The sequence below is a fragment of the Globicephala melas genome, chromosome 21 (assembly GCF_963455315.2).
Source record: "Globicephala melas chromosome 21, mGloMel1.2, whole genome shotgun sequence".
NCBI classification, from domain to species: domain Eukaryota; kingdom Metazoa; phylum Chordata; class Mammalia; order Artiodactyla; family Delphinidae; genus Globicephala; species Globicephala melas.
In genome coordinates, this window is record NC_083334.1 from 33387262 (window position 1) to 33413908 (window position 26647).

The window sequence follows — 26647 nt, forward strand, 5'->3', positions numbered from 1 at the left end:
TTACCAGATGTAACAGAACACAAAAAGTACATTGATAAGAGTTGCAGATTCCACAGTGCAACTAACCTTTGAGAAACCACCACTTGTCGAATTTTGGTGTAGTATTGGAGAATATCCACAACTTCTTAAAAGACTCCTAAAATACTCCCTTTCTGACTATATATCTGTGTGTATGAGTGGATTTTCTTCATGTACTTCAACCAAAAACACCATATTCCAACAGATTGAATATAGAAGCAGATAGGAGAATCTGGAAATCTTCTATTAAGTCAGACGAAAGAGATTTGCAAAAATGTAAAACTGCCATTTTCCTGGTTGGTTTTTTGGAAAATGTAAGTTTCATAAAATGTTATTTTTGTTAACATGTAATGGGTTTATTGCTTTATTAATGAATTAAAATTTTAAAATCTCAAATATAGCAAATAGCACTAGCTTGGACCCACATAAAGGAAATCTGGAGCTAGAGGAGAGAGTAAGATCTCTGCCCTCAGGGATCCCAATTTTGAGAGAGACCAACAGTATGCTACACCCCTCAGTACCCTGAAAATGTTTATTAGCTTGTTGAAGAAGTACTATTTGGGAACACAGAAGCAGGAGGGATTATCTTCCTGATGGAGTCAGGAAGGGTTCACAAAGGAGGACAAATTTCGTTAATTACATCCTTTAGTGAGGCCTTCAACTCAATTTTTTAATTGTTTATATCCCAGATATTAACTTATAAATTAGTAAGAGAGTCCAGAAGTTTTCCCTCTGGAAGTTATGTTATAAAAAGCAATGTTTTTCAAAAAAAAAAAAAAAGGCAATGTTTTTCAAATTGGGTTGTAACCCATTAATGGGCAAGTCAGTGTGTATCGACAAGCTTTAAAAACAAAAAAGTATATATAATAGAACTTTCAACTTCACTGAATTCTCTCACATTTTATTTCTTTCCTTCTACTTGACTTGGTCCACTCTAGCTTTTTTGCCTAGCAATTATTGTGATATAATCGACAAGTAACACTGTGTAAGCTTAAGACATACAGTATGATGATTTGATACATATTGTGAAATGACTACCACGTTAAGATTAGTGACCAGATCCTTCACCTCACACTTGTGTGTGTGTGTGATCTCTCTTAGCAAATTTCTAGTGTATAGTACATGCTCTAATTTTTTAAGGTGGAAGCTTAGATTGATCCAAGCTTAGATGATGATTTTTCCCCAATATAAGCATTTAATGCTATAAATTCTATTTTTATTCAGCTCAAAATATTTTCTAATTTCCCTTCTTGAGACATCCTCTTTCAGTCAGGGATTATTTAGAAGTGTATCATTTAATTGCCAAGTGATCAGAGATTTTCCTGTTATTCCCTATTATTATTATTTAGTGGTTACTCTAGGAATTATATAATACGTATTCAACTTTTTACAGCCTACTTATATCAATATTTTATCACTTCAATTGGCATGTAGAAACCTTACCACGGTATAGGTCTCCTCACCCCCACCATTTATGCTATAGCTGTCTTATATATTACCTATACTTACATTGAAAACCCCATCAGACAATTTTTTTGCATTCAACCACCAAACATATTTTAAAGAACTCAAGAATAGTAGTCTATTACATTTACCAAGAGATTTACTATTTTTGTTACTTTTCTTTCATTCCTGATGTTCCAAGTTTCCTTCTGGTATAATTTTCCTTTTGCCTGAAGAAATTTCTTTCAGCAGTTCTTTTAGATTAGTTCTGCTGGTTGCAAATTCTGTTTAGTTTTCCTCAGCTGAGAAGGTCTTTATTTCATCTTCATTCCTGAAAGATGTTTTCGCTGGATACAGAATTCTGAGTTTACAGTTCTTTCAGCACTTGAGAAATGTCACTTCCTGTCATTAGAATGGTCGTTCACCTACATGTCATCTCTCTCTGGCTGCTTGCAAAATTTTTGTCTTTAGTAATTTGATTTTGATGTGTCTGGCCATGGATGTCTTTGGATTTACCCTATTTGCTCAGCTTCTTGAATCTGTAGGTGTCACCAAACTTGGGATATCTTCAGCCATTACTTCTTCAAACATTTTTTCAGCCCTTTCTCTTCTGTGGGATTCTCAGTGCAAGAATGTTAGACCTTTTGTTATTGTCCCGAAGGTGCCTTTTGTTCTTTTTTCTTTCTTTCTTTTTCCTTTTTTTTCCCCCTGTTGGTCAGATTAGATCATTTCTATTAATCTGTCTTCAAATTCACTGACTTTTTCTCTTGTCATCTCCATTCTACTATTGAACCAATCCAATGAGTTTTTTGTTTTGGTTATTATATTTCTCAGTTCTAGACATGGGCATTGGAAGGGCTGCAGCCTGTGAATTATTGTGAAGCGATGGGGAGTTACCCGAAACCCACTGGTAAGTTGAAACACCAGATGTGGATGGCTGTGGCTCACGACAGGAACTGAAGACACTGAGAGATGTTGAGGTGCGTGCGTGTGTTTTGTGCGTTCCTACGCAGCGCGGCTCAGCTGGGTGCATTTTTCCGCATTCACCTAGTGTTTTTCCAGAATGAAGTTACGCATAAACAAACGTGGACGTCTAGCACGGGCACCCCCGGGGGCCTGTAAAAGCACAGAGCGCTGGCCCCAGCCCCGTCTGGGATGGAGCCCAGAATTCGCACTCCTGACAAGTTCCCTGGAGCCGTGAAGCGTCGGCACCTGGTCTGAGGACCGCCCTTTGGAAGCACGGCCTTGCGCTGAGCGGGAGCTTTCTGCTGAGTCTAGATCGTACAAGTCCTCTCCGCACCGGCACCCGCGCCCGGCTGCGCGTCCGGACTAAACACGTCACCGCCCTTACGCGCTGACAGAGAAGCAGCCGCCACAGGAGCCGGCCGGGGGCGCCGGCGCTGCTTCCGGGTGCGCTCCGACACTGGCTTTGCGTTCCGGCGACCGACCTCCGGGTGCGCGGCGGCGGGAGGACGACACTAGGGCGCACCCTCGCGCTGGTCCTGCTGGGCGCGCTTCCGGCCGCGCAGGCGCAGGAGGCCGCGAGCCAGACCGGGAACCGGGACTGCAGGTAGGGGCGGCGGGCCGGGGGAGGGGTCGGCAGGTAGGGGCGGCGGGCGGGCGCGGGGGTAGCTGGGCTGCGTCTTGCCCGGCGCCCGAGCTGGACTTGAGCCGACGGACACGCCGCCGGGACAGGCTTCAGCTCCTGCCTCTGTTGGTGCCGCGCTGCCACCGCCTCCAGGTCTGGAATCGTCTGCTGCCCCTTTTTAAAAAGCAGGGTTAAGCCGTGTTCTTTGGTGGTCTTGTTTTCTCCACCCTTGCTTGACCTTTACTAAAGAACCTTAAGGCTAAGCAGGCATCCGGAATATTTAAAATAATTAATGTACCTGTGCTTTGTTGGCAAAATGGGATTCTAACCAAAATTGTATGGGCGGGGGGGGGGGCACTAATTCATCATTTCTTCTCTGGTTGGTTGTGTAAATTATTCTGTAGCTGGTAAACAATTTTGTTCCATTGCTTTTCTTTCTTTTTAAATTAAGCTGTGAGTGTATAGCAGTGGGAACCACTTTTTTCCTGTTGCCAGTTTTTTCTTATTGTCAGAAATCCTTTGTGTCTAAACAGTGCCTGAATTTCTCCTACCCACCTGGACCTTTAATCGTTATTTCTTAATTTGTAGAAGCTTTCAGTGTCGTTTTGCTTATTTCTGGGCGAGAACATTTCCTCAGCCTTACAGCCTCTTCCCTAACTCTGGGCAACATACTACAGAAATATGCCTTTAAAAGAAAAAGGAGGGGACTTCCCTGGTGGTCCAGTAGTAGAGAATCCTCCTTACAATGCAGGGGATGCGCGTTCGATCCCTGGTCAGGGAACTAAGATCCCACATGCCGCGGGGCAACTAAGCCCGCACACCACAGCTGGAGAGCCTTCTTGCCGCAAAGTGCAAAGCCCACACGCCCTGGAGCCTGGGCACCACAACTAGAAAGACGCCCGCGGCCGCAATGAAAGATCCTGCATGCCACAACTAAGACCCGATGCAGCCAAAAACAAATTAAGTAAATAATAAATCTTTAAAAAAAAGACCATAAGGTGATAGAGTGGGTGAATGACTTCTTTAAGAAGTGGGTGGGACTTCCCTGATGGCACAGTGGTTAAGAATCTGCCAGCCAACGCAGGGGACACGGGTTCGAGCCCTGGTCCGGGAAGATCCCACATGCCGCAGAGTAACTAAGCCCACATGCCACAACTACTGTGCCCCTGCTCCGCAACAAGGGAAGCCACCACAATGAGAAGCCCGGGCATTGCAACAAAGAGTAGCCCCTGCTTGCCGCAACTAGATGAAGCCCGTGCGCAGCAATGAAAACCCAACGCAGCCAAAAATAAATAAAATGATTTTTTAAAAAAGACCCTGTGTAAACCTTCCACATGTACACAGGAAGTGTGTGCAAACCTGAATCACCAGCTGCGGTATAGCCAATCCAAAAGAGTGAAGTAGAGCGTCATGTATCTGCTTCGATAAACCTCAAAAACATAATGCTGGGCTTTTAAAAATGCAAGTCATAAGAGGACTCTGTGTCCTGCATCCCCGATACAGAGGGATTCTACGCCATTTTAGATGAGGGACTTGAGCATCCGCAGATGTTGGTTTTCGCACGGGGTCCTGGAACCAATCCCCTGCGGTTACTGAGGGACGAACAGTACAACACTGCTTGTATTAATATAAAGTTTGAAAACATACGTGTATTATGTGTTGTTATTTATGGGTACGTACTCATGTGGTGAGAATAAAAAGCACGCATGGAAATTATTAAAGTTCAGTTTGCACCCCCACGTCACGTGTGTTAACACAGATGTCTGGGCTCCACCTCAGAGTTTCTGGTGCAGTAGGTGTGGGGCAAGGACTTAAGAACCTGCATTTCTCAGAAGTTCCAGGTGGTGCTGCGGCAGGTACAGGGACCACAGTTTGAGAACTACTGACATACCAACTTGAGGATGGGGACTATTTCTTGGGATGGAGCAGAATAGGACTGCGAGGGGCCCCTGGCTTCAACCATGTTTGTAATAGGTTATTTCTTTAACAAGGGGATGCAGTATTACTTGACAAAGCTGGATGGGTGCTCATGATCTTACGTTTTAACTTTCTTTATGCTTGAAACATTTCAGGAAAGAAAAAAGATCCTAGTCGGTGAGGAAAATGGATTGGAAAAGAGAAAGCAGTGGGAGAGTGCGTAGGAAAGCGTTGCAGAAGCCCAGGAAGGTGATGCTTAGACCAGGGCGGGGGAACGGGGGCGGGGGGATCGGGTGTGAGCAGATTTGGGAGCTTTGCAGAGACAAGTGACTGTCGGTGGTGACTGGTTGGTCTAGTGGCTACGGGGAGGGAAGAATCAAGTCACCTGGTTGTGTGCCCGTCACAGAGGGGAACCCTGTGGAGTGGGCACGCTGGCGACCGGAGAGACAGAATTCAGGTATGGATGTTGCAGACCTTGAGAGGCCAACTGAGCAAAGTGTAGGAGAAAGAGCCAGGCCATAGAAGAGACCTGAAACAATCGGCGTGTACACAGCCGCCAGAGCCACATGCGGGGACGAGACCGCGTGGAAGGCGTGGAATGGAAGGGGGGCCCACGACATCCAGAGGGATGCCGTCACCTAAGCTGGGCTGGCTGGCTGCTCCCCGCCACCCATTCTTGTACAGCCTGTGAGCTGAGGATGCGTTTCACTTTTTTAAATGTTGGGGGGAAAATCAAAAGAACATGTGGCATGTGAAATTCGAATCTCAGCTTCCATGAACACAGTTTTGTTGGGGCACAGTCATGCTCGCTCACTTGTGTAGCATGGCCTGGCTGCTGCTGACGACGAGATGAAATAACTCTGACAGTTACCTGGTCGCTCGGCACCACTGCTTCTCACCCCGCTCATCACGGTGCCGTGGCCACTCGATTCCCGCTTCTGGCCCCTAAACCTGAACATTTGCTGTCTGATCCTTTGCAGAAAATAGTTCTCTGCTCCCTGACCTCAGGTCTAAGTTGACACACTCTTGGTCACTTTAAATGCTACAGAGGAGAGATGGCCGTGGTTTTGCCCATTTCTTTAAGGTCACCTTCTAAGAATCAGGCGTCGGTGGAAGAAGCTCAAGAGACCGTGAGGCCTGAGTGGTGAACGTTGTCATCATGTCCACAGGAGTCCTGGAAGATGCCTGGAGGGAGAGAGGTGGAGAGAAAGATGTGGGCCCGGAATCTCGGTGAGGAAGGTGAGCAGACAACTCCCTGCAGCATTGCTGGACGTTGCTGACAGGACTCAGGTGGCGGGTGAGCATGTGGCATCGTCTCGAGAAAGGAGCTGTTAAATGAGGCTGGAGCAGTCGAGTAGAGCCAGGGTCTCTCGAGCACCTCGTCATGACGGCAGGGATGAGCAAAGCAGCGTGTTCTCTTCTCATTAGGAAGAGTACACTGACCCGTAGAAGGGTCCATTACTTCTAAAATTCCCTGCTCAGCAGAAGAGTGTCACTCCTGACCCTTCACCTGCAGCCTTGTCACTGGAAGAATACAGTTGTCACTCACTGAGATTGTGAACACTGAAAACAGCAGATTTGAGGGGAAGAGTTGAGTTTGGGAAGTTGTTTTTTTTTTTTAAAGGTTTCCCTTTTCTGTTTTTTTTTTAAAGGTTTCCCTTTTCTTTTTAGATTTGGGGGTAGGAGTTTATTAATTAATTTATTTATTTTTGCTGTGTTGGGTCTTGGTTTCTGTGCGAGGGCTTTCTCTAGTTGTGGCAAGCAGGGGCCACTCTTCATCGCGGTGCGCGGGCCTCTCACTATCACAGCCTCTCTTGTTGTGGAGCACAGGCTCCAGACGCGCAGGCTCAGTAATTGTGGCACACGGGCTTAGTTGCTCCGCGGCATGTGGGATCCTCCCAGACCAGGGCTCGAACCTGTGTCCCCTGCATTGGCAGGCAGATTCTCAACCACTGCGCCACCAGGGAAGCCCAGGAAGTATTTTTATATTTTAATGTTGAGATTTTATATATACATAAAAATACATACCACGTCTTCTTTATCCATTCCTCTGTCGATCGACACTTAGGTTGCTTCCATGTCTATTTATATGGTAAATAGAACTGCAGTCAGCATTGGGGTGCATGTAACTTTTCGAATTAGTGGGTTTTTTTTTTTGCTGAATATATACCCACAAGTGGGATTGCTGGATTATATGGTAGTTCTAATTTTAGTTTTTTGAGGGACCTTCACACTGTTCTCCATAGTGGCTGCACCAATTTACATTCCCACCAACAGTGCAGGAGGGTTCCCTTTTCTCCACACCCTCTCCAGCATTTATTGTCTCTTGTCTTTTTGATGATGGCCATTCTGACAGGTGTGAGGTGATATCTCATTATGGTTTTAATTTGCATTTCTGATGATTAACAATGCTGAGCATCTTTTCATATGTTGGCCGTTCATATTGTCTTTGGAAAAATGTCTATTCAGGTTTTCTGATCACTCAGCCATAAGAAAGAATGAAATTCTGCTATTTGTAACAACATGGATGGACCTAGAGAGTATTATGCTTAGTGAAATAAGTCAGAGAAAGACTAATACCGTATGATGTCACTTATATGTGGAATCTAAAAATAAAACCAACAAATGTATATAGCAAAACAGAAACAGATATAGAGAACAAACCAGTGGTTACCAGTGGGGAGAGGGAAGAGAGGGGGCAAGGTAGAGGTATGGGATTAAGGGTTACAAACTCCTATGTATAGAATAGGTAAGCAACAAGGATAATTGTACGACACAGGGAATACAGCCATTGTTTTGTAATACAGTAAGTCCCCTACACATGAACCTTCAAGTTGCGAGCTTTCAAAGATGCGAACCTATGTTCCATCATCGTCAGGCGTGAGTGAAATGGCAGCTTGCCCTCCGTCTCCTATTGCTGACAATCCTTCAGCTCTGCCATCTCCCACCTTCTCTCCCTCCTCCAGTCAGTAACTCTTCTTGCCTATTCACTCGATGCCAGCCCCTGTGTGCCAGCTGTTGTACTGTACTACTGTACTTTTCAGGGTACTGTACTGTAAGATTAAAAATGTTTTCTGTATTTTTTGTGTTTGTTTTTTATGTATTATTTGTGTGAAAAGTATTATAAACCTATTACAGTACAGTGCTATAGCCGATTGTGTTAGTTTGGTACCTAGGCTAACTTTGTTGGGCTTAACGAACACTATCTTGGAATGGAACTCGTTCGTAGGTAGTGGACTTGCTGTAGCTTTAGATGGAATATAATCTAGAAAAATACTGAATCACTATGTTGTACACCTGAAACTAATACAATATTGTAAGTCAACTATAATTCAATTTAAAAATTAGGTTGAGATATATTTTACAGGCTATAGATTTGCTATTTTAAAGTGTACAGTTAATGATTTTTAGTATATTCACAAGGTTGTGCAACCGTCACCACTAATTCCAGAACATTATCATCCAAAAAGAAATCCTGTCACATCAACTACCTCTCCCCATGTCCGCCTCCACCCAGGCCCTGGCAACCACTGATCTACTTGCTGTCTCTGGACTTCCCTGTTCTGGAGTTTTATATAAATGGAATCATATGCTATTTCCCTTAGTTAATTTTCCTGAGAATAATGTTTTCAATGCATGTTGCAGCATGTATTAGTGCTTTATTCCTTTTAATGGCTGAATACTATGTCATTGTGTGGACACATCACGTTCTGTTTATCCAGGCATCATCTGATGGACATTTAGGTTGCTTTCACTATTTGGCTGTTATGAATAATGCTGCTGTGAACATTCATGTACAAGTGTTTGCACGAATGTATGTTTTCAGTTCTCTTGGGTAGATACCGAGCAGTAGATTTGGTGGTAACTCTGTGTTTAACCTTTGAGGACTTCAGACTGTTTTCCACATTGGCTTCTCCATTTTGCATTGTCACCAGCAATGTATGAGGGTTTCCCATCCACACTTGTTACCGCCTGGTTTTTTGATTATAGCCATCCTAGAGGATGTGAGGTGGGATCTTGTCGTTTTGGTGTGTGTTTCCCTGGTGACTATTAAAGTTGAGCATCTTTTCATGTGCCTGTTGGCCATCTGTATATCTTCTTCGGAGAAATGTCTGTTCAAGTCCTTTGCCCGTTTTTAAATTGAGTTATTTGTCTTTTTATTGTGGAGGAGAAATATTATTTTTGAGTTGTCCACCAGACTCCAAGTAGAGGTGTCAGGAAGGCAGGTGTGGAGTTCTGGGGAGGCTGGGACTGGGCTTCACACCTGGAGCTCAGTGGATGGGCATGGAGATCTCCCCACCCCGGGAACGAGGGTGGGGGCCAGGTCCCAGCTGCAAGTGGTTTCCTGGGAGCCGAGTGCAGAGCGTTTTCAGGAGGAGGGAGGGAGTGATCAGCCAGGCCAGGTGCTGCCGAGGGGCCAGGCCTGCACGTTGGCTGTTGAGCTTTGGCACAGGGTCTGTGCCGTCAGTGGTGTCCCGTGTGCCCCAGTGCTGTGGTTAAGCCAGCGCACAGTGGTACAGCCACGTCGCTCGTCGGGGTAGTGATGCTCCCTGCGCGTGGCAACCAGCATCCGCCCCAGGCACCCTGAGTGTCCCGCTCCCGATGTCCAGGTCCCTCCCCACCCTCCACCGAGGCAACCGGGTGGTAACGCCTGCCTCCACCCCGGGCCTCGCACCTGCTCCCGGACGGGAGCCCACTGGATGGTGAGCGCCCCTGCCTCACCGTGGTGTTCACCTGTGCACCCGCCCGTCTCCCTCTGGTCGTGTTGCCCTGCGTTCTCATCAGTGCTCGTTCTGGGTTCCCGCTGGGGCCTCCCACCCTGGGGCACCTTTCACACCTTTGCTTCTTAAAAACATCAGGGGGCTTTTGAGTACCTTGCAAGGAACATCCCAACCCCTCAGAGTCCCAGCCATACCCCGACCCCAGCTTCTCTCCTGTCCACCTCCTGCCCCAACCCCACTGGACTCACAAAGCCACAGTTTGCTTTCATCTTACTAACTGTTCAGTGCGTATCTACTCAGCGCAGACAGCTGCAGGGAGACAGAGACAAAGTCAGACCCAAGACTCCCTTCTGCTCGAAGCTGTAATAGGAAGCAACGATTCTGGGAGGAGCTGGCATCGAGCGTTTGGTGCAAGGCTGCTCTCAAACCCTCTCTGATCCTCACGGTGACCCTGAGGCCCGGGAGGCTGTGTCACCCTCAGTCCTTCCTGAAGTAAGATGGACCGTGACTACTCCCTGTTTCCCTGTTTTAGGAGCTCGCAGAAGCCAGCGCCATGGAGACGAGGCCCCAGGAGGGCAGGAAAGGGCCCCCGCCCAGGGACGTGCCCCCGGTGGTGGGACTGCTGCTGTCCATGGCCCTCATGAACGCCCTCCTCTACCTGTGCCTCGACTGGCTCTTCATCTCGCCCCGGCGCTCCACGGAGGACCCCACACGCTGTCCCTACGGCCACTTCAGGATGGGGCCGACGAGCAACTGCTCCCCGTGGCTGTCCTGCGAGCAGCTGAGGACAGAAGTGAGGCAGATGAAGCGTGTCGGGGAAGGAGCCGTGAAGAGAGTGAGTCCCTGGCTCACCGCCCGGGGCAGCGAGTGGCCCAGCGGGAGGGGGGCTGGCATCGTGTGGCCGCCAGTGCCTCCAGCTGGGACATTATCCTATAGAGGGAGGCGAAGGAAGGAAGCGGCTAGATGCACCAAGGAGTACTCTGCTTCGCTGTTGACAGTAATAGAAAACTAGAAGTCATAACTACAGGGCAGTGGTTAAGTTATGGTCCAACCACTTGTAGAATATTCTACAGCCAGTAAGTGTAGTTAGGAACCCTCTGCGGCAACGTGCAAAAGCTCTCATTATGATAAGTAGAAAAGCAAAATAGAAAACTGTGCAATATGCAGTTTTCATCTGCAAGATCATATATGGAGAAAAATATTAAAATGATAGAAAGTGTGTTATGGTGAAGGAAGATTTGGGGCAGTTTTTTTCGTTCTTATTTTTCAAACTCTATAGTGGTATTATATTGATTAAAAATTTTTTATTTTAAAAAGAGAAAGCAAAGGGGCGAATTCAGTTCTCACGTAGAAGCTTCCAGAGCCCCGTCTCATGGGCTGCATTTCCGCAGTGGTTGCACTGAGACAGGGTGACTCCAGAAGCCAGTGAAGGGTGTTGAACAGGACAGACCCTCTGTGAGGACGCAGCGAGTGACGGCAGGGCTGCAGCTGGATAGACAGCTGCGTCCCTGAATGGGGAAAGGATTCACCTTGAAGGAGGGAGTCAGAGGGAAGAAGGGAGGGGAATTAATGTGAGGTGAAACCATGAAGCCAGGTGACAGGAAGGTAACGGGTTTCTTCAGATTCGCCCGCTCATTGTAGTGGGTGCTCATTGTAGTGGGTGCTGACCTCCACCCCGCCCCTCCTGGCGCCCCGACTTCAGTAACTCCTCGGGGCCTCGGTGGGCTGATCCCACTGCTGGGGGTGCAGCAGTGGACAGAAGCCCTTGAAGCCAGCTGGGGAGTCAGACAGTCAAGAAGACAAGAAACAGGTGCGTAGGAAGCTGTGTTAGTGACGTGCTCTGAGCCAGTGGGGCAAGGGAAGAGCCGCTGGCTTGTTACTCCAGGTGGTCAGAATGGTGTGGTACTTGGGCACAGCAGACGCCCCTGGGTGGGATGTGCCTGCTTGTCCAGGACCAGAGGCAGGATGCGAGGAAGGCGTCAGAGGTGAGGGTGCCCCAGGGGTGCTGGCCGCAGGCACCACCTCGGGCAGCGTGAGTGGAGGGGAGGACTGCTGGCCTGTGTGCAGAGCGGACCCGGCCGGGCTCGTGGGGAGTTTGGTGACAGGTGGCTACAGCTCGACATGAGTGTCAGCGCCGGACACGGTAAGAAATCAGTGGGTTCTGGTTGTATCTTAAAGGTGGGGGCGGTAGGACGTCCCAGTAGACTGGACGTGGGGTGTAAGGGAGGGGATGACGGAGGCACCCGGCTGGGGCAGCAGGGAGGACAGGGTCTGCGTCACCTGCTCAGGGAGGCCTTGTGAGTGTGTGAGGTGACCGTCCTGAGCCGTTCAGGTGGCCAGGCAGGGACACGGGCAGTCGGGTGTACGAGTCTGGCACTCGGGGGCGGGGATGGAGATTTGGGGGTGTTGACAGCATTGGGCTAAGCGGTCACCAGGGAGGGGAGCAGTAGAGGACTCACAGCCAGGTAATTTCTGTCTCCTTTGGAGAGGGACCCTGAGGGCTGCCCGCTTGCTTCCATGCTGCTGTGCTCGCTCAGAACATTTTTGGAATTTTTTTTGGAATTGCTTTTTACCCTGAAGGATGTTTCTGAGTAGCTTCGATGGTGGCAGATTATTGTTTGAGGACAGATTTGATTTTACGGAACCTCACAGATGACACCCAGCCCACTAGATTCAACAATGTGGAATGTGGTTTGTTTGTTAAGGTAAAGGGCTGTTACACTGAGATTTTGTTTCTTTGGCTGAAACTTGCCCTTGGGTCACAGGTGTTCTGAGCGCAAGATGTCAGCTCCACTGGGAGCCCCATCTGTCCTGCCCCGTTGGGACCCCAGGGCCTGTGCATGGTCCAGCCCAGGGCAGTCCCCTGACCCTCTGTGTAGGCACCTACTCCCACAATCCTGCCACCCCGCCTACGTGGGCATCCCTCCTCTCTGGCACCCGTTCTGGGGGCATAGTTTCTCAATAGGAATTTCTGTGACCAAAGTTCCTGACATCCCTGTCTGACCTCCACCCCGCCCCTCCTGGCGCCCCGGCTTCAGTAACTCCTCGGGGCCTCGGTGGGCTGATCTCACCCCCTTCTCCCTCTCCCACCTGTCTGCATTCCGACTCACCCAGCAGCAGATTCTGCTGCTGTGTCCTTGTCACTCTGGCGCAGACACTGGCAACATCTCCCTGCATCTCTGTCTCCATCCTGCCTGGCGGGGAAAGCCCCACACCCGGTTGACGCCAGCTGTGTATCTGCACTTGGGCAGCTGTCCTGGAGGCAGAGAGGAACGTCACAACCCTGCCATTCCGGCGCGACCACAAACCTCAGCACAGCCCAGGGGTCAGGCTCTTTTCCCTTAGCTACTTTTTCCTCCCATTCTCTGAGACAGACGTTTCCTTTAACAACCCCCTCGTTGTTTCCTTAGACGTTTCCTTAGCTGGTGATCTTGCTACTAAGATGTTGTGAAAACAGAAGCCACCCAGAGGCCCTGTCCTCATCTGCCCACCCGACCTACAAACCTTCCAGCTCCGGGGTCGTCCCTGACTGCTCACAAGTTCCCTTTAAATGATTCCCCCTTCCCTACATCATCGCTCTTCCCCACTCTGAAGGTGGTCCCTACCGGCTACACACAAACGCTCGCGCTTTCAAAGAGAAAACCCTCTTCCCGTGATTCCCTGTTGCTTCCCCTCTGCTTCCTCCTCACCCATCCACCCTTCCATCCTCCTCCTGAGAGGCTCCCAAACACCAACCTCCAGGGAGACACTCTCACCCAGCTTCCCGCTGACCCCTGGCCAGATGTTGCTCTGCCTGCCTCTCACTTGACCTTTCCTGCAGCCCGGGCTCCTTGACTTTCTGGTTTTCCTCCCCTGGGCAGCCCTTCCTATTTACTCTCCCCTTGGCTTCTCCTGTTCGCTCTTCTTGCCTCAAGCAGCGGTTCTTAGCCCAGAGGCGAGGCTACTCCTCAGGGGACGTTTAGCAATGAGTAGAGACCCCAATGTGGCTGTCACAGCTGGGCGTGGGGAAGTGACACGGGCGTCCAGTGGGCAGACACCAGGGGCGCTGCTGACCACCCTGCCACGTGGGGACGGCCCCATCCCCAGCAGGTGGCTGCGCGGCCCGAGGTGGCCCTGGTGCTGAGGCTGAGAAACCTTATTCCTCCCGGTGGCTTCCAGGGTCCCCTTCTTTTTCTTCTTGGGATGCACTCTTAGGTGATTTAATCTATCCATTGCTCTAAATGCATTTTATGGGCTGGCGACCCCCAGCTTGATACCTGCAGCCCGTCCCTCTCCCCTGAGCTTCAGGTCTGTGTATCCACCTGTACTTGACCTGTCTACTTGGAAGTCTCTTGAGAATCTAAGTGTGACCAAGGTGGAACTCCTGGTAATTTCCCCTCTGAAGCCCATTCTTCCCCAGCCCTCCTGTCTCAGTAAATGCCAGCACTCCGCCCAGTGGCGCCGGCCAGACCAGGGAGTCAGCTTGCATCCTCTCACCCCCTCCCCCTGACTAGGCCAAGAGCAAGTTCCATCAGGTATGTTTTCAAAACATTTCCCAACTTGTTGGGTAACCCCTGTGTCCCTGGCCTTGGAACCGGCCTCCCTGCCCACCTGTGCCCTTCCCCAAGCCCCAGGCAGGCGTCTTGCAGACACACTTCAGACCACACATGTCCCTTCCTTAAAACCCACAGCATCCTTAGGAAAAACCCCAAACCCGGGCCCTACCTTCCTCCTAAACTCACCCAGACCAGTCCGGGTCCTCACCCCACCCTGCCACCACCCTGCCCTTTCTTTTGTTCCTTGATCAGACAAGCCCTTTCTCACCTCGGGGCCTTTCCCAGCCTGAAATCTCTTCCTCCCCATCTGCCCGACTCCTCATGTCCAGATCTCAGCTCAGATGTCACTTCTCTGAGAGGCTTTCCCTGACATCCCTCTCTAAACCCATCTCACCCCCTGCCGTGGACCCTCCCATCTGGCATCTGGTTTGTTGTCTCATATAAATGCAAGCTTCCTGAGGGCACAGACACCAGTTACCTGTGTGTCCTCAGCACCTAGCCCGTGGCTGGTTCATAGAGCAAGTCTAGCCCGTGGCAGGTTCATAGAGCAAATTTTAGGGGCCTGAACACAAAGGCTCATTGCTGAATCCACATAAAAAAAAATACTGGCTTATCTTTGACAGTTTCCTCACTATACAAGCACACCACCCTCCCCCCTTTCCCCAGGCTGTGTCTCTGGTTTGTGTTTGGAATTGCTGGGGCCACAGATCTTTTCCTGCAGCTGGTTTGGGGGCAAGGCCGACTGCCCCCCTGCTTTTCCTTTTCTGCCCTTTGATTATGAACGCAGCACATCCAGCTCGGATGTTCGAAGGAGCTGGAGCCCAGGGTGAAGGCCCTTCACCTGCCCCTCCCCGCTGTCCCGTCTGACGCCTGCAGGTGACAGTGGGTTCAGCCCTTTTGGATTTTTAAACCCAAGATGAACGGACAGGTACGTTTTCTGCCAGCCGCTCAAGGACAGCAGCGGCCACGTCTCAGGGCTGCCTGTTTTCTGAACCACAGACTTGGGCAGCAGTGCTCGTGAGGAGGAAGGGCTGCAGTAGAACCGGTGCTTCTGGGGGCGGACACTCCACCGTGCTTTGCGGACACCAGGCACCATCCCGGCCACTCGTGTCCACCTGGGGGAGCGGAGGTGGTGCGGCCCCGTGCAGCATCTGTGTACTTAGCCGCACAACCCTCCAGCAGAGTTTTCTCGGTTACGTGGTTTTTCCTTTAAAATTAAGGTATGGTATGTTAAAAAGCCGTAACATTTGAGTTGGCTCCCATCAGAAGAATGGATTCAGCCCTTACTCTGTCGCCCTCTCGTTTTGTGTAACCCTTAGAAGGGCCGTGTGTGATCTGTTTTTACTGTGGAAGGCTGGCGGGAGCGCAGGCGTGGCATGAAATAGCAGCGTCCGCCCCTCGGTCTCCCCTGCAGGCTCCACCTCCTCATCCTCTTAGCCTTGGACTTCTCTGTGCGCACTGCCAGCGTGGCCTCGTCCAGCCCCGTATCTTTATCCCCTGAACGAACTCTGGACTTTTCTATCCCCTGCCTACCCCGCATCTTGGATGTTGAATGTCTTCTCAGCCTGAGTGTGTCACAGACCATCCCCTTAGCCGGCTCCTCCTTCACCGCCCCCATCACCCTAAGGACAACCCCATCCGTCCAGCTGCTTACACCACAACCCGGGAGGCATCCTTTGTTTTTGGTTTTGTATTTAATTTTTCTTTTATATTGGAGTCGAGTTGATATACAATGCTGTGTTAGCTTCAGATGTACAGCACAGTGAGTCAGTTATACATATACATGTATCCACTCTTTTTCAGATTCTTTTCCCATATAGTCATTACAGAGTATTGAGTAGAGTTCCCTGTGCGACACAGCAGGTCCTTGTTGATTATCTGTCTTGTATATAGTAGTGTGTATATGTTCATCCCAAACTCCTAATTTATCCCTCCCCGCCCAGGGAGGCACCCTTGTCATCCTGCTTTCTACACAGCCACGTTCAGTCCCTCAGCAAGTTGCAGCGTCTCCACACGCAGGAGAGACCTGGAATTTGGCCGCTCCTCGGCTTCTTCCCGGCCCCCTCCCCGCCCAGGCCTCTGTGCCTGGTACCTGATTATCTCGGCAGCCTCCAGAGTGCGCTCTCTGCCTCCACACTTGCCCCTTCAGATGCTCTCACACAGCAGCCAGCTCCTCCGTGTAGGGTGCCCTGTCTCACGCTAGTGCTTTCGGCGACTGAAGGCCTCTCCCAGCCTCTGCTCCCCTCCCCCTGCTCAGACACTGCAGCCCGTGGACATATCCCACCCCAGGGCCTTTACCCTGCTGTCCTCCCCGCCTGGGACATGGTCCCAGATGCCACGTGGCTCCATGCTCCACCTCCTTCAGGCTCCTGTTCGAGCCTCACCCCAGTGAGAGCTTCCCCAAGCTAGTAAAGCTGTAAACCCTTCCCTGCTTAATTTTTCTCCAAAGCATGTTTTACCTTCTAATGTACTTTACACACTTCCTATTTATTTTCTCTCTTGTCCGCCTCCTGCACTAGAATGTAAATTGCATATGGGCAGGGATTTATTTCAGTTTTTTTAATTGACATAAGTACTTGTTAAATGAATGAAGACATATTTGACATTGTACTACAGAAGACCACATAAGCTAATTATCTTCTAAAATTTGTCTTTACATTTGTAATAAAGGATCACATGAATAATATATAAAGAACTAGATATTAATAAACACAAAGCAAACAACCCTAGAGAAAATACTCTGAAGGACAATGAACAGACTTTCCACAGAAGAAATACAGAAATGCCCAGAGGGTGAAAAGTGCTCAGTCTCATTAATAATCAGGGAAATACAGATTGGAACAGGAAAATGTTTTTCAACCATTAGATTGGCACAGATTACCAAGATTGGTAACGCCTAGTGTGGTTAAGGCTCTAGAACACAAGATTTATACACGATTGGTGAAAGTACATGTTGGTACTTTGAAGGGTCCTGATAGTACCTCTTCTTCATTCAGTGATGCGTCTACTTACCTAGCTTATAAAAGCACTTGCACATGTGCACAGAGATGTAAATATAAGGCTATTCATTGCAGAATTGTTGTTACTAGGAAATAAATGGGAAATAGTTTAAATGTCTATCAAGTCTTTAAAAATAGATTACATAAGATCTTATTAAATGTTTATGTAAAATGATAGAGCTGTGTAGAAAAAAGAACCTAATCCATTCTGACATCATCTGTTCCAAATTTTATGAATTTTTATTATATCATACTTTAGTTTTAAAAAAAAGAAATGATCATCTGTAAAACTGAAAATATACCAGTATAAGTAGTACACCCATACTGTGAAATATTCTGCAGCTTTAAGAATGACCTAGATCTATATATACATTACAGAAAGATTTCTGAGGCATCTGTTAAATGAAAAAAGCCACCTGCAATATATTTGTCATATTCCCACTTTACATAATAAACTCAAATGCTATTTTATAAATGGACATTAATACATGTAAACGCATAGAGAAACTTCTGGGAGGTTGCCAGCCAAATAGTTAGCTAGTTTCCTTTGGGTTGGGAGTAAATGCAGAGGAAGGAGTTCTACTCCTTCTGTATTTGAACTTCTACCAAGAAAAGTATTCATGATTATTTTTATAACTAAAAAAAAAAAGGTAAAGTTGGTTTCTGAGAAATGATTCTTAACCTTTAACTTGCAAATATGTAATATTGGAGGCTTCAGATATTTGTGAGAGATCCCAGAGACTAATACTACTTAATAATAAGTAGTAGTTAATCTTTCATTTATCTGAGGCACAAAAATGGATTTGTCATAAACGAGGGTTCAGGAGGAAGTCACGAGGCCTGTGCCGAACGTCTCCCGCGTTTCTTGTTGAATAAATGCGTAAACCGTGGCAGCTTCTCTAAAGTGATTACTGTTTTGTATGAAAAATGGGCCTGGACACCAAAGCCGTCTGCTAGTGCTGGTGCCGACACGAGCAGGAGGGGAGACCAAGGGAGTGATGGGCTCAACAGAAGCGGGGTTTTGTTTTGTTTTGTTTTGTTTTGTTTTGTTTTACGGTACGCGGGCCTCTCACTGTTGTGGCCTCTCCCGCTGCGGAGCACAGGCTCCGGACACGCAGGCTCAGCGGCCATGGCTCACGGGCCCAGCCGCTCCGCGGCATGTGGGAATCTTCCCGGCCCAGGGCACGAACCCGTGTCCCCGGCATCGGCAGGCGGACTCTCAACCACTGCGCCACCAGGGAAGCCCAGAAACAGGATTTTTATATTGGAGTCAGAGATCAAATACAGTGCTGGTGCAGATCTATGGAGAGAATAAAATGTGTTCTGTATAAAAATAAATAAAATATATATTCATGAAACTTACAGTGACTGTAGCAGCCAGAGAAATATGGCTTCTTAATAGAAATTATCCATAGTGAAATTTCTCAAATTCGGGTTTTTGAGAAGGTCTTGAAAGATTTCTCTTTTGAATAAACGGTCAACAGCAGTTAAAGGGTTTTTCCATAAGGAACCTCCATTCTCAGGCCCAAAATAAATCTTCACAGTCCTCTAGCCCACCTCCATTTGAAATAGTAGTTTTTAGTTCTTTAAAAAAATGTTTTAAAATATAAAAGTAATATATATTCATTCTGGAAAAGTTATACCAAAAGATATGAAGGAAAAAAAAAAAGCATATAAAGAGAACAGCAAAAATCCTTCGATTCCTATGTAATTTTGCCTTGTTTTATGCAGTTAGAACAATGGTATGAAAACACTTTGTATCCTTTTCATTTGTAACGTGACTTTTATCTGTGAAAACCCTATCAGGGTCTGCATTTTGCTGAGCCCTGTAACCTTCCTTGAGTGGTCCTGCATAACCGGACTGCTCCCGGATTTTTGATGGATGGATAACTTCCAGTTATGCTTTTATAAATAATGCCATATTTTTATTCTTAGAGCTTTTTAGGTATTTCAGATTGTTGCCTTAGGTAGATTGTAGATTTTAATGTTAAAGGCTCTTGATAAATATGCCCCAAGTTGCTTTCTTAAGCTTTATTTTAACAATGAAGAAGAGGAAGCCAGAGGGACACAGCCCACGGAGTCAGGAGCCACCTGGTGCGGTGGAGTCCTGACCCGGATCCTGTTGTCTCTTCTGCAACCTTCTGCCTTCCCTTTGGGGACTCGAGCAGAAGATCAGTGGTTCTTATTTCTTTTTTTTTCCATACCACTTTATTTATTTATCTGTTTATTTATCTATGTATGTATGTATGTATCTATCTATCTATCTATCTAAGCCACAGAGCTCACAGATCTTAGTTCCCTGACCAGGGATTGAACCCCGGGCCCATGACAGTGAAAGCGCAGAGTCCTAACCACTGGACTGCCAGAGAATTCCCCTGTGGTTCTTCTTTGCCAGCTGATAGAAATAGGAATCCAAGGCTGTGCGGTACAGCGGCTCCTCTGCCAGCTGTGTGCCAGGACAGCAGGTCCAGTGTGTGCCACTTCAGCTCCTGCTGTTACAGCTGAAGTCACAAAACCACGGACCGTGTAAAAATGTGTTCCTTACGTAGGGTCGTTCCTGTTTGTGGTTTGCTCTGACACCTTTTAAAGCGAATGGTGGCGTTGTGTGTGATGGGCTGGCTGGGCTCGGTCCCTGTGTGGGGTTTTCCAGCTCTCCACTTTTCCAGCCTTCTCTCACCACTTTTCCAGCCTTCTCCCGCCCCGCCCCACCCCCGCTTTGTGCTGCCCTGCTTTGGTCTGTCTGCTACTCCCTGCCTTTGTTCGTGCCGTCCCCTCTCCTGGGAGTGCCCCCCATTCTCCACAGCTGGCCTGCGAGCCCCGTCATCCCACAGACCAGCTTCCAGGACATTCCCGTGGGCTCTCCAGACAGCCCTCAGCACCCGGACCAGCTGCCCAGCCTCCTCCGCGCTGGGCCTTCGCACTGACAGGGCATTTGCCTCACCCGGCATCTGGTCCTGCTTATTAGCAAGTCTTTGGAACAGTCTGTGCCTCGCTAATGTCTGTGTCCTCTGCACCACGTCTGACACTGAGAGGCATTTGCCGTGTTGCTTCCTGGCTCACCAGCTGACAAGGGTTCCGGGTTGACGTTCTCTGTGGCTGTGTTCCAGGTGTTTCTGTCCGAGTGGAAGGAACGCAAGGTGGCTTTGTCGCGGCTCACCAGGCTGGAGGTAAGAGACGACTTCCTGCACGGACTGCGGATGCTGAAGTCGTTGCAGAGTGAACACGTTGTCACGCTGCTGGGCTACTGTGAGGATGACAACAGCATCCTCACCGAGTACCACCCCTTAGGCTCCCTGAGCAGCCTGGAGATGACGCTGAACCTCTCCAAGTACCGGAGCACGAACACATGGCAGCACAGGCTGCAGCTGGCCCTGGGCTACGTGGCCATCATCGACTTCCTGCACCGTAGCCCCCTGGGCACGCTGGTCATGTGCGACTCCAGCGACCTGCCCAAGACGCTGTCCCAGTACCTGCTGACCGCCAACTTCAGCATTGTGCTCAACGACCTGGACGCCCTGCCCCTGGTGAACCGCAGCACCGGGGCCCTGGTGAAGTGCGGCCACCGGGAGCTTCGCGGGGACTTCGTGGCCCCAGAGCAGCTGTGGCCCTACGGAGAGGATGTGCCTTTTCACGACGACCTCATGCCCGCGTATGATGAGAAGATCGACATCTGGAAGATTCCAGATGTCTCCAGTTTCCTTCTGGGGCATGTAGAAGGGAGCGACATGGTCCGATTCCACTTGTTTGATATTCACAAGGCGTGTAAGAGCCAGACGCCTGCAGAGAGACCCACCGCTCAGGACGTCCTGGACACTTACCAGAAGGTTTTGAATCTACTCAGAGACACCGCGACATCTCAGACAAGAGAGATGCTGTAAAAACCAGTGCAGTCGGTGAGGTATGGGAGTCAAGGATCGGATGGAAGAGTTACATTGGTTCCGCTCTGATGGTGAGGTTTTTGCTGCTTTGACCCGTGGTTCTTCCATCCGCGTGCACAAGTGAGTGGCTCCCTATCCTGGCCGCCTGGCAGGAGTTACTAAGCCAGAGCAAACTGGGCTTGATGGGAGCCTGGCTTCAGGCGAAGGTGCAGAGAAGCAGCGAGTCTGGCCAGTATCTGAAGGAAGTAACAAAAATGGAGCTACAAAGAGGCTTCCCTAACACCTAAATGTGTAAGCTTGTAAGAAATGTGTGTAGAGAGGTTTTTAAATTGCAGTGTACGGAAGAAACGAGCAGTAGTACTCGCTTTTTTAGGTGAGTATTGCGGTGTATTTCACTGGTACTGATGAGGCATCTCTACCATTTCAAATGATTGCTCTGTGAAGCTCCCGTGCCATTCCCTTCCCAGCGAGCTTGCACGTTCTTTGAAATTTTGAATGGATAAGGAACATTTAAAATATCAAGTATGATGGAGATTATGTTACTGCCTTGGATGGTGCTTGTGAAATTCCTACTTACCTTCCAGCTGGATTTTCTGTGTCCAGAATTAATTATTGTGAACATTTTATATCAACAGTATCTGTCACTCATTACTGGAAGGTGTCAAGCCCTTCCACTTGAGTTGCATGATTGAATCCTTCAAGTAGCTCTTTCCTTGGTCACTGTCATCCTTGTTTGCAGGGGATGATGGGTTTGGTGCATAGTCATCATCACCAGTAAGGGGGTTAAAGCTGACTGAGGGGCAGAGATGCTGTGCAGCCGGCTGCCTGCCCCTGGCTTGCACAGGCCTCACAGGCACTGGAGTCACAGGGAGCTGGGCCCTGACCCACAGGCTCTGACTCAGTCTGTCTGGGTGGAGTCCGAGAGTTTGCATTTCTCACTGGTTTCCAGGTGATTCTGGTGCTGCCAGTCTGGGGACCACATTTCGAGAACCACTGTGCTTAACTGTCAGGGAGGGCAACCGAGGCAGTGGGATAGGGAGTATTGTCAGTATTATCCCTATTCTACTGCCTGTGGTTGATCGGGTCCTGTGGGTCCTATGGTTCGTCAGAGAATACGCTTGCCCAGAGTATATTAACTGCTACTTTCTGTTATAAAAATGCTGCCAGAACCCACTAGGACGGCTGTAATCAGAAGGATGGACAGTAACAAGCGTTGGTGAGGATGTAGAGAACTGGAACCATCATACACTGCTGGTGGGAATGTCAAGTGTTCCAGCTGCTTTGGAAAACAGTCTGGCAGTTCCTCAAAAAGTTAAAATAGAGTTACCATGACCCAGCAGTTCCCCTCCCCAGTATTTACCTGAGAGAATTGAAAACATGGCCATAAAAGAACTTGTACATGAATGTTCATAGCAGCATTATTCGTGAGAGACAAAAGATGAAAATAACCCAAATGTCCATCCACTGGTGAATAGATAAAGAAAACAAAGAAAATGTGGTCCATCCATTCCATGAGGCGTTGTTCAGCCATAAAAAGGAAAGAAGTACTGATACATGCTCCGACATGGATGAATATGCTAAGTGAAAGAAGCTGTCACAAAAGACCACATTTGTATGATTTCATTTGTATGAAATGTCCAGAATCGACAAACCCATAGACAGAGAAAGTAAATCAGTAGTTTCTAGAGGCTGGCAGGGGCCTGGGGTTGAAGAATGGGGAGTGCTTGCTTGTGGGTACAGGGTTTCTTTGGGGGTGATGAAAATGTCCAGAAATGATGCAGTGGTGATGGTTGCACAACTCTGAATATACTAGGTAACACTGAATTGTACAAAAAGGGACAATTCTATGGTATGTGAATTATATCTCAATAAAGCTGGAACCCCCCCCCCACCTCTGCCACAAGACCATGTACCTCTTATGACCCTTTTCACTTGATGTAGTAGTTACTGTGTGGAGTTGCTGATTTGAAATTACCCTATTCATGTTGTAATTCTGGTTTGAGGGTTTTCTTGGTTTGGTGACTTTGCATTGGGAGCAAAACATTGTTTCAAATGAATTTGTTTTTAAATATTGATGATAGAGCTAAAATGAACAGCATGGTGTAAGGGAGGGGACGCTGTCAGGATCAGAAGACCTGAGTTATCATCCCAGCTCTGCCTCTGACTCATGTGTGGCCTCAGACAAACCCATTTCTAAATGAGAGAGTTGGTGAGAGGCATTTCCAACTTCTGCTCTGCCTCTGAGTTCTCCCTGATGCTTTACCATGCCAGTGCCAGACACCAAACTGGCCCTGGCCCTTCAGGTTCAATCTTCAGTACCAACAGAACTGCAAAATCATAAGAGGAACTTACATGCTCACTAAAACCTAGGTGAGTTCATTGCCCACATATTCAGCAAAAGTATAATCAGGAGAAGAGGCAGATGAGGTGAGCCATTCTCAAAGCACAGCCCAGGATTTAGTGGTCTCTCTACTAACCTTATTCCAAGTTTATTTTTTTTTTAATCACTATGGGGACATCACTGGAGGTCCAGTGGTTAAGACTCTACACTTCCACTGCCAGGGGCAAGGGTTTGATCCCTGGTCAGGGAACTAAGATCCTGCATGCCACGTGGTGTGGCCAAAAAAAAGAAAAAAAATCATCACTACCATGTGGTTTATAGTGTGTTTTCTCTTTATCTCATGTGATGCTACCAACACCCCAAGCTTCAGAGAGCCTCCAGGGATTGTAAATCGTTCAGCAGAGACAGGACACGTGAGTGTTCTTAAAACGAGGCACATGAGGTGGGAGTGGGGTGGAAAGCTTATCTCACGCAGGATGTGTTAAAAAGGTCCTCTATGTATCCACCCTCCCCCCATTATTTTAAAAATAAATGTCAGTTTCAGTAATCACTATTCTCATATGACTTTTAATCATTTAACATAGGGGTCCCCAACCCTGGGGCCACAGACCAATACCAGTCTGTGGCCTGTTAGGAACCGGGCCGCACAGCAGGAGGTGAGCGGCGGGCAAGCGAAGCTCCATCTGTATTTACAGCCACTCCCCATTGCTTGCATTATCGCCTGAGCTCCACCTCCTGTCAGATCAACGGTGGCATTAGATTCTCATAGGAGCGCAAAACCTACTGTGAACTGTGCATGCGAGGGATCTAGGTTGCGCGCTCCTTATGAGAATCTGATGCCTGATGATCTGAGGTGGAGCTGAGGCAGTGATGCTAGCGCTGGGGAGCGGCTCTAAGTACAGATTATCATTAACAGAGAGGTTTGACTGCACAGAGACCATAATAAATCAATTGCTTGCAGACTCATATCAAAACCCTATGAGTGAGTGGTAAGTGAAAACTACGCTGCTTTTGGTGGCAGGCTTTATAGTGGCAAGTGAGTTGATGGTACTTCAATCGTACAGCTGCATCTGATGGCGGGCTCTAAGTCAGAATCCGACACTTATTTTAGTCTGTGTGTGGCCCGCCCATTATTTTATTTACCACTTCCATCCGTGCCTCTTTCCTGCACTGCACACTTGTCTCAGTCACAGTTTTGGTAAGCCTGCAAGCTAACCCTAGCCCACATGAGTAAAAAACAAACATCGCTGGAGAGCTTCTTTGAAAAGGTGGAAAGACCCAATGATGAGACAACAGAAAACTCTAAGACTGCCAACAAAAAGAAAGCTGCATTTAGAAGAAAATGCCAAGAGTCCTACTTAAGTTACGGGTTCATTGCAACAGGTGATTCACATTCTCCAAGCCTGCTTTGTATAATATGTGGCGATTGGCTATCCAATGAAAGCATGAAACCTTCAAAACAGCTTCACCGCATGGAGACCAAGCACCCTGCATTAAAAGACAAGTCTTTGGGGTTTTTCAAAAGAAAAAAAAATGAATACAAAGAACAGAAGTTCAATTATTGAAGTCTACCACTTCATCAAATGTGTCTGCACTGAGAGCATCATACTTAGTGGCTAACCACATTGCTAAAGCTAAGCCCTTTACTATTGGTAAAGAGTCGATCCTGCCTGCTGCGAAGGACATTGGTCGTGAACTTTTAGGAGAGGCTGCAGTTCAAAAGGTGGCACATGTTCCTCTTTTGGCTGGCACTGTAACTAGAAGAATTGATGAAATAGCAGAGGATATTGAGGCACAATTGTTAGAGAGGATTAGTGAGGCACCATGGTACGTAATCCAGGTTGACAAGTCTATCAATGTTGACAACAAGGCAGCAATGCTTGTCTTTGTGTAATATATTTTTCAGGAGGATGTGTATGAGGATATGTTATGTGCACTTTTGTTGCCAGCCAACATCACAGCTGCAGAACTATTAAAGTCTTTGAATGATTACATATCAGGAAAACTGAATTGGTCATTTTGTGTCAGTATATGCACGGACGGAGTGGCTGCCATGACTGGACGGCTTTCTGGTTTCACTACTCAGGTCCAAGAGGTCACTTCTGAATGTGAGTCTACGCACTTAGAGAAATGCTGGCTAGCCGAAAAATGTCACCTGAACTTAATTTTTTTTGTGTGGTACGTGGGCCTCTCACCATTGTGGCCTCTCCCGTTGTGGAGCACAGGCTCCGGATGCGCAGGCTCAGCGGCCATGGCTCACGGTCCCAGCCGCTCAGCGGCATGTGGGATCTTCCCGGACCAGGGCACGAACCCATGTCCCCTGCATCGGCAGGCGGACTCTCAACCACTGCGCCACCAGGGAAGCCCATCACCTGAACTTAACATTTTGAAGGATGTGATTAAAATTATCGACCACATTAAAGTACACACCCTTAACTCACGTCTGTTCATGCAGCTCTGTGAGGAGATGGACACAGAGCACACACGTCTTTTCTTATTCACAGAGGTGAGATGGCTTTCTAAGGGTAGATCACTGGCCAGAGTTTTTGAGTTATGAGAGCCGCTCCAGAGATTTCTTTTAGAAAAACAGTCACCACTGGCAGCACATTTCAGTGACACGGAATGGGTCGCAAAACTTGCTTACTTGTGTGACGTATTCAACCTGCTCAAAGAAGTCAGTCTGTCACTTCAGGGGAGAAGGACAACTGTGTTCAAGTTGGCATTCAAAGCCAAACTGGAATTATGGGGGCGACGAGTGAACATTGGGATTTTTGACGTTTCAAACATTAGCAGAGATTTTGAAAGAGACTGAGCCAGGGCCTTCTTTCTCCCATCTGGTGCATGATTACCTGTCTCAGCTTTCAAAAGGGTTTGAGCATTACTTCCCAACCACAAAAGACCCCCGAACTGGGAACGAATGGATCCGCGACCCATATGTGAGTAAACCAGGTGAATCGACTTTGCCGGTGCTCGAAGAGGATCAGCTGCTTGAGATCACAAATGACGGTGGCCTTGAAAGTATGTTTGAGACAACTTCAAATCTCCATACGTTCTGGATTAAAGTCAAGGCGGAATATCCTGAGGCTGCCACAAAAGCACTGAAAAGCCTGCTTCCATTTCCAACATCCTTTCTTTGTGAAGCAGGGTTTTCTGCAGTGACAGCAACCAAAATGAGATTATGGAGCAGACTGGACATAACACACTTCA

At 48.2% G+C, this 26647-nt stretch overlaps 2 protein-coding genes across 3 annotated transcripts in view; both read left to right on the forward strand.

Annotated features, from left to right (window-relative positions):
- Positions 1–2982: 2982 nt before the first annotated feature.
- HGSNAT (heparan-alpha-glucosaminide N-acetyltransferase) overlaps positions 2983–26647 on the forward strand; it is an 89361-nt gene continuing 65696 nt past the window's right edge. The window contains exons 1-4 of one of the 2 annotated variants that reach the window (XM_060291535.1): positions 2983–3031; positions 5122–5215; positions 6051–6205; positions 10220–10522. In XM_060291535.1, the coding sequence (XP_060147518.1) occupies positions 6148–6205; positions 10220–10522 (361 nt within the window). In that variant the 5' untranslated portion in view covers positions 2983–3031; positions 5122–5215; positions 6051–6147. Of the gene's footprint in view, positions 3032–5032; positions 5216–6050; positions 6206–10219; positions 10523–26647 lie in introns of those variants that run through there. The other variant, XM_060291534.2, reaches the window with a different exon arrangement.
- Positions 20259–25716, forward strand: POMK (protein O-mannose kinase). The gene has a single exon (XM_060291538.2). It carries the CDS (start codon positions 20419–20421, stop codon positions 21097–21099), a length of 681 nt encoding a protein of 226 aa, XP_060147521.1. The 5' UTR covers positions 20259–20418; the 3' UTR covers positions 21100–25716.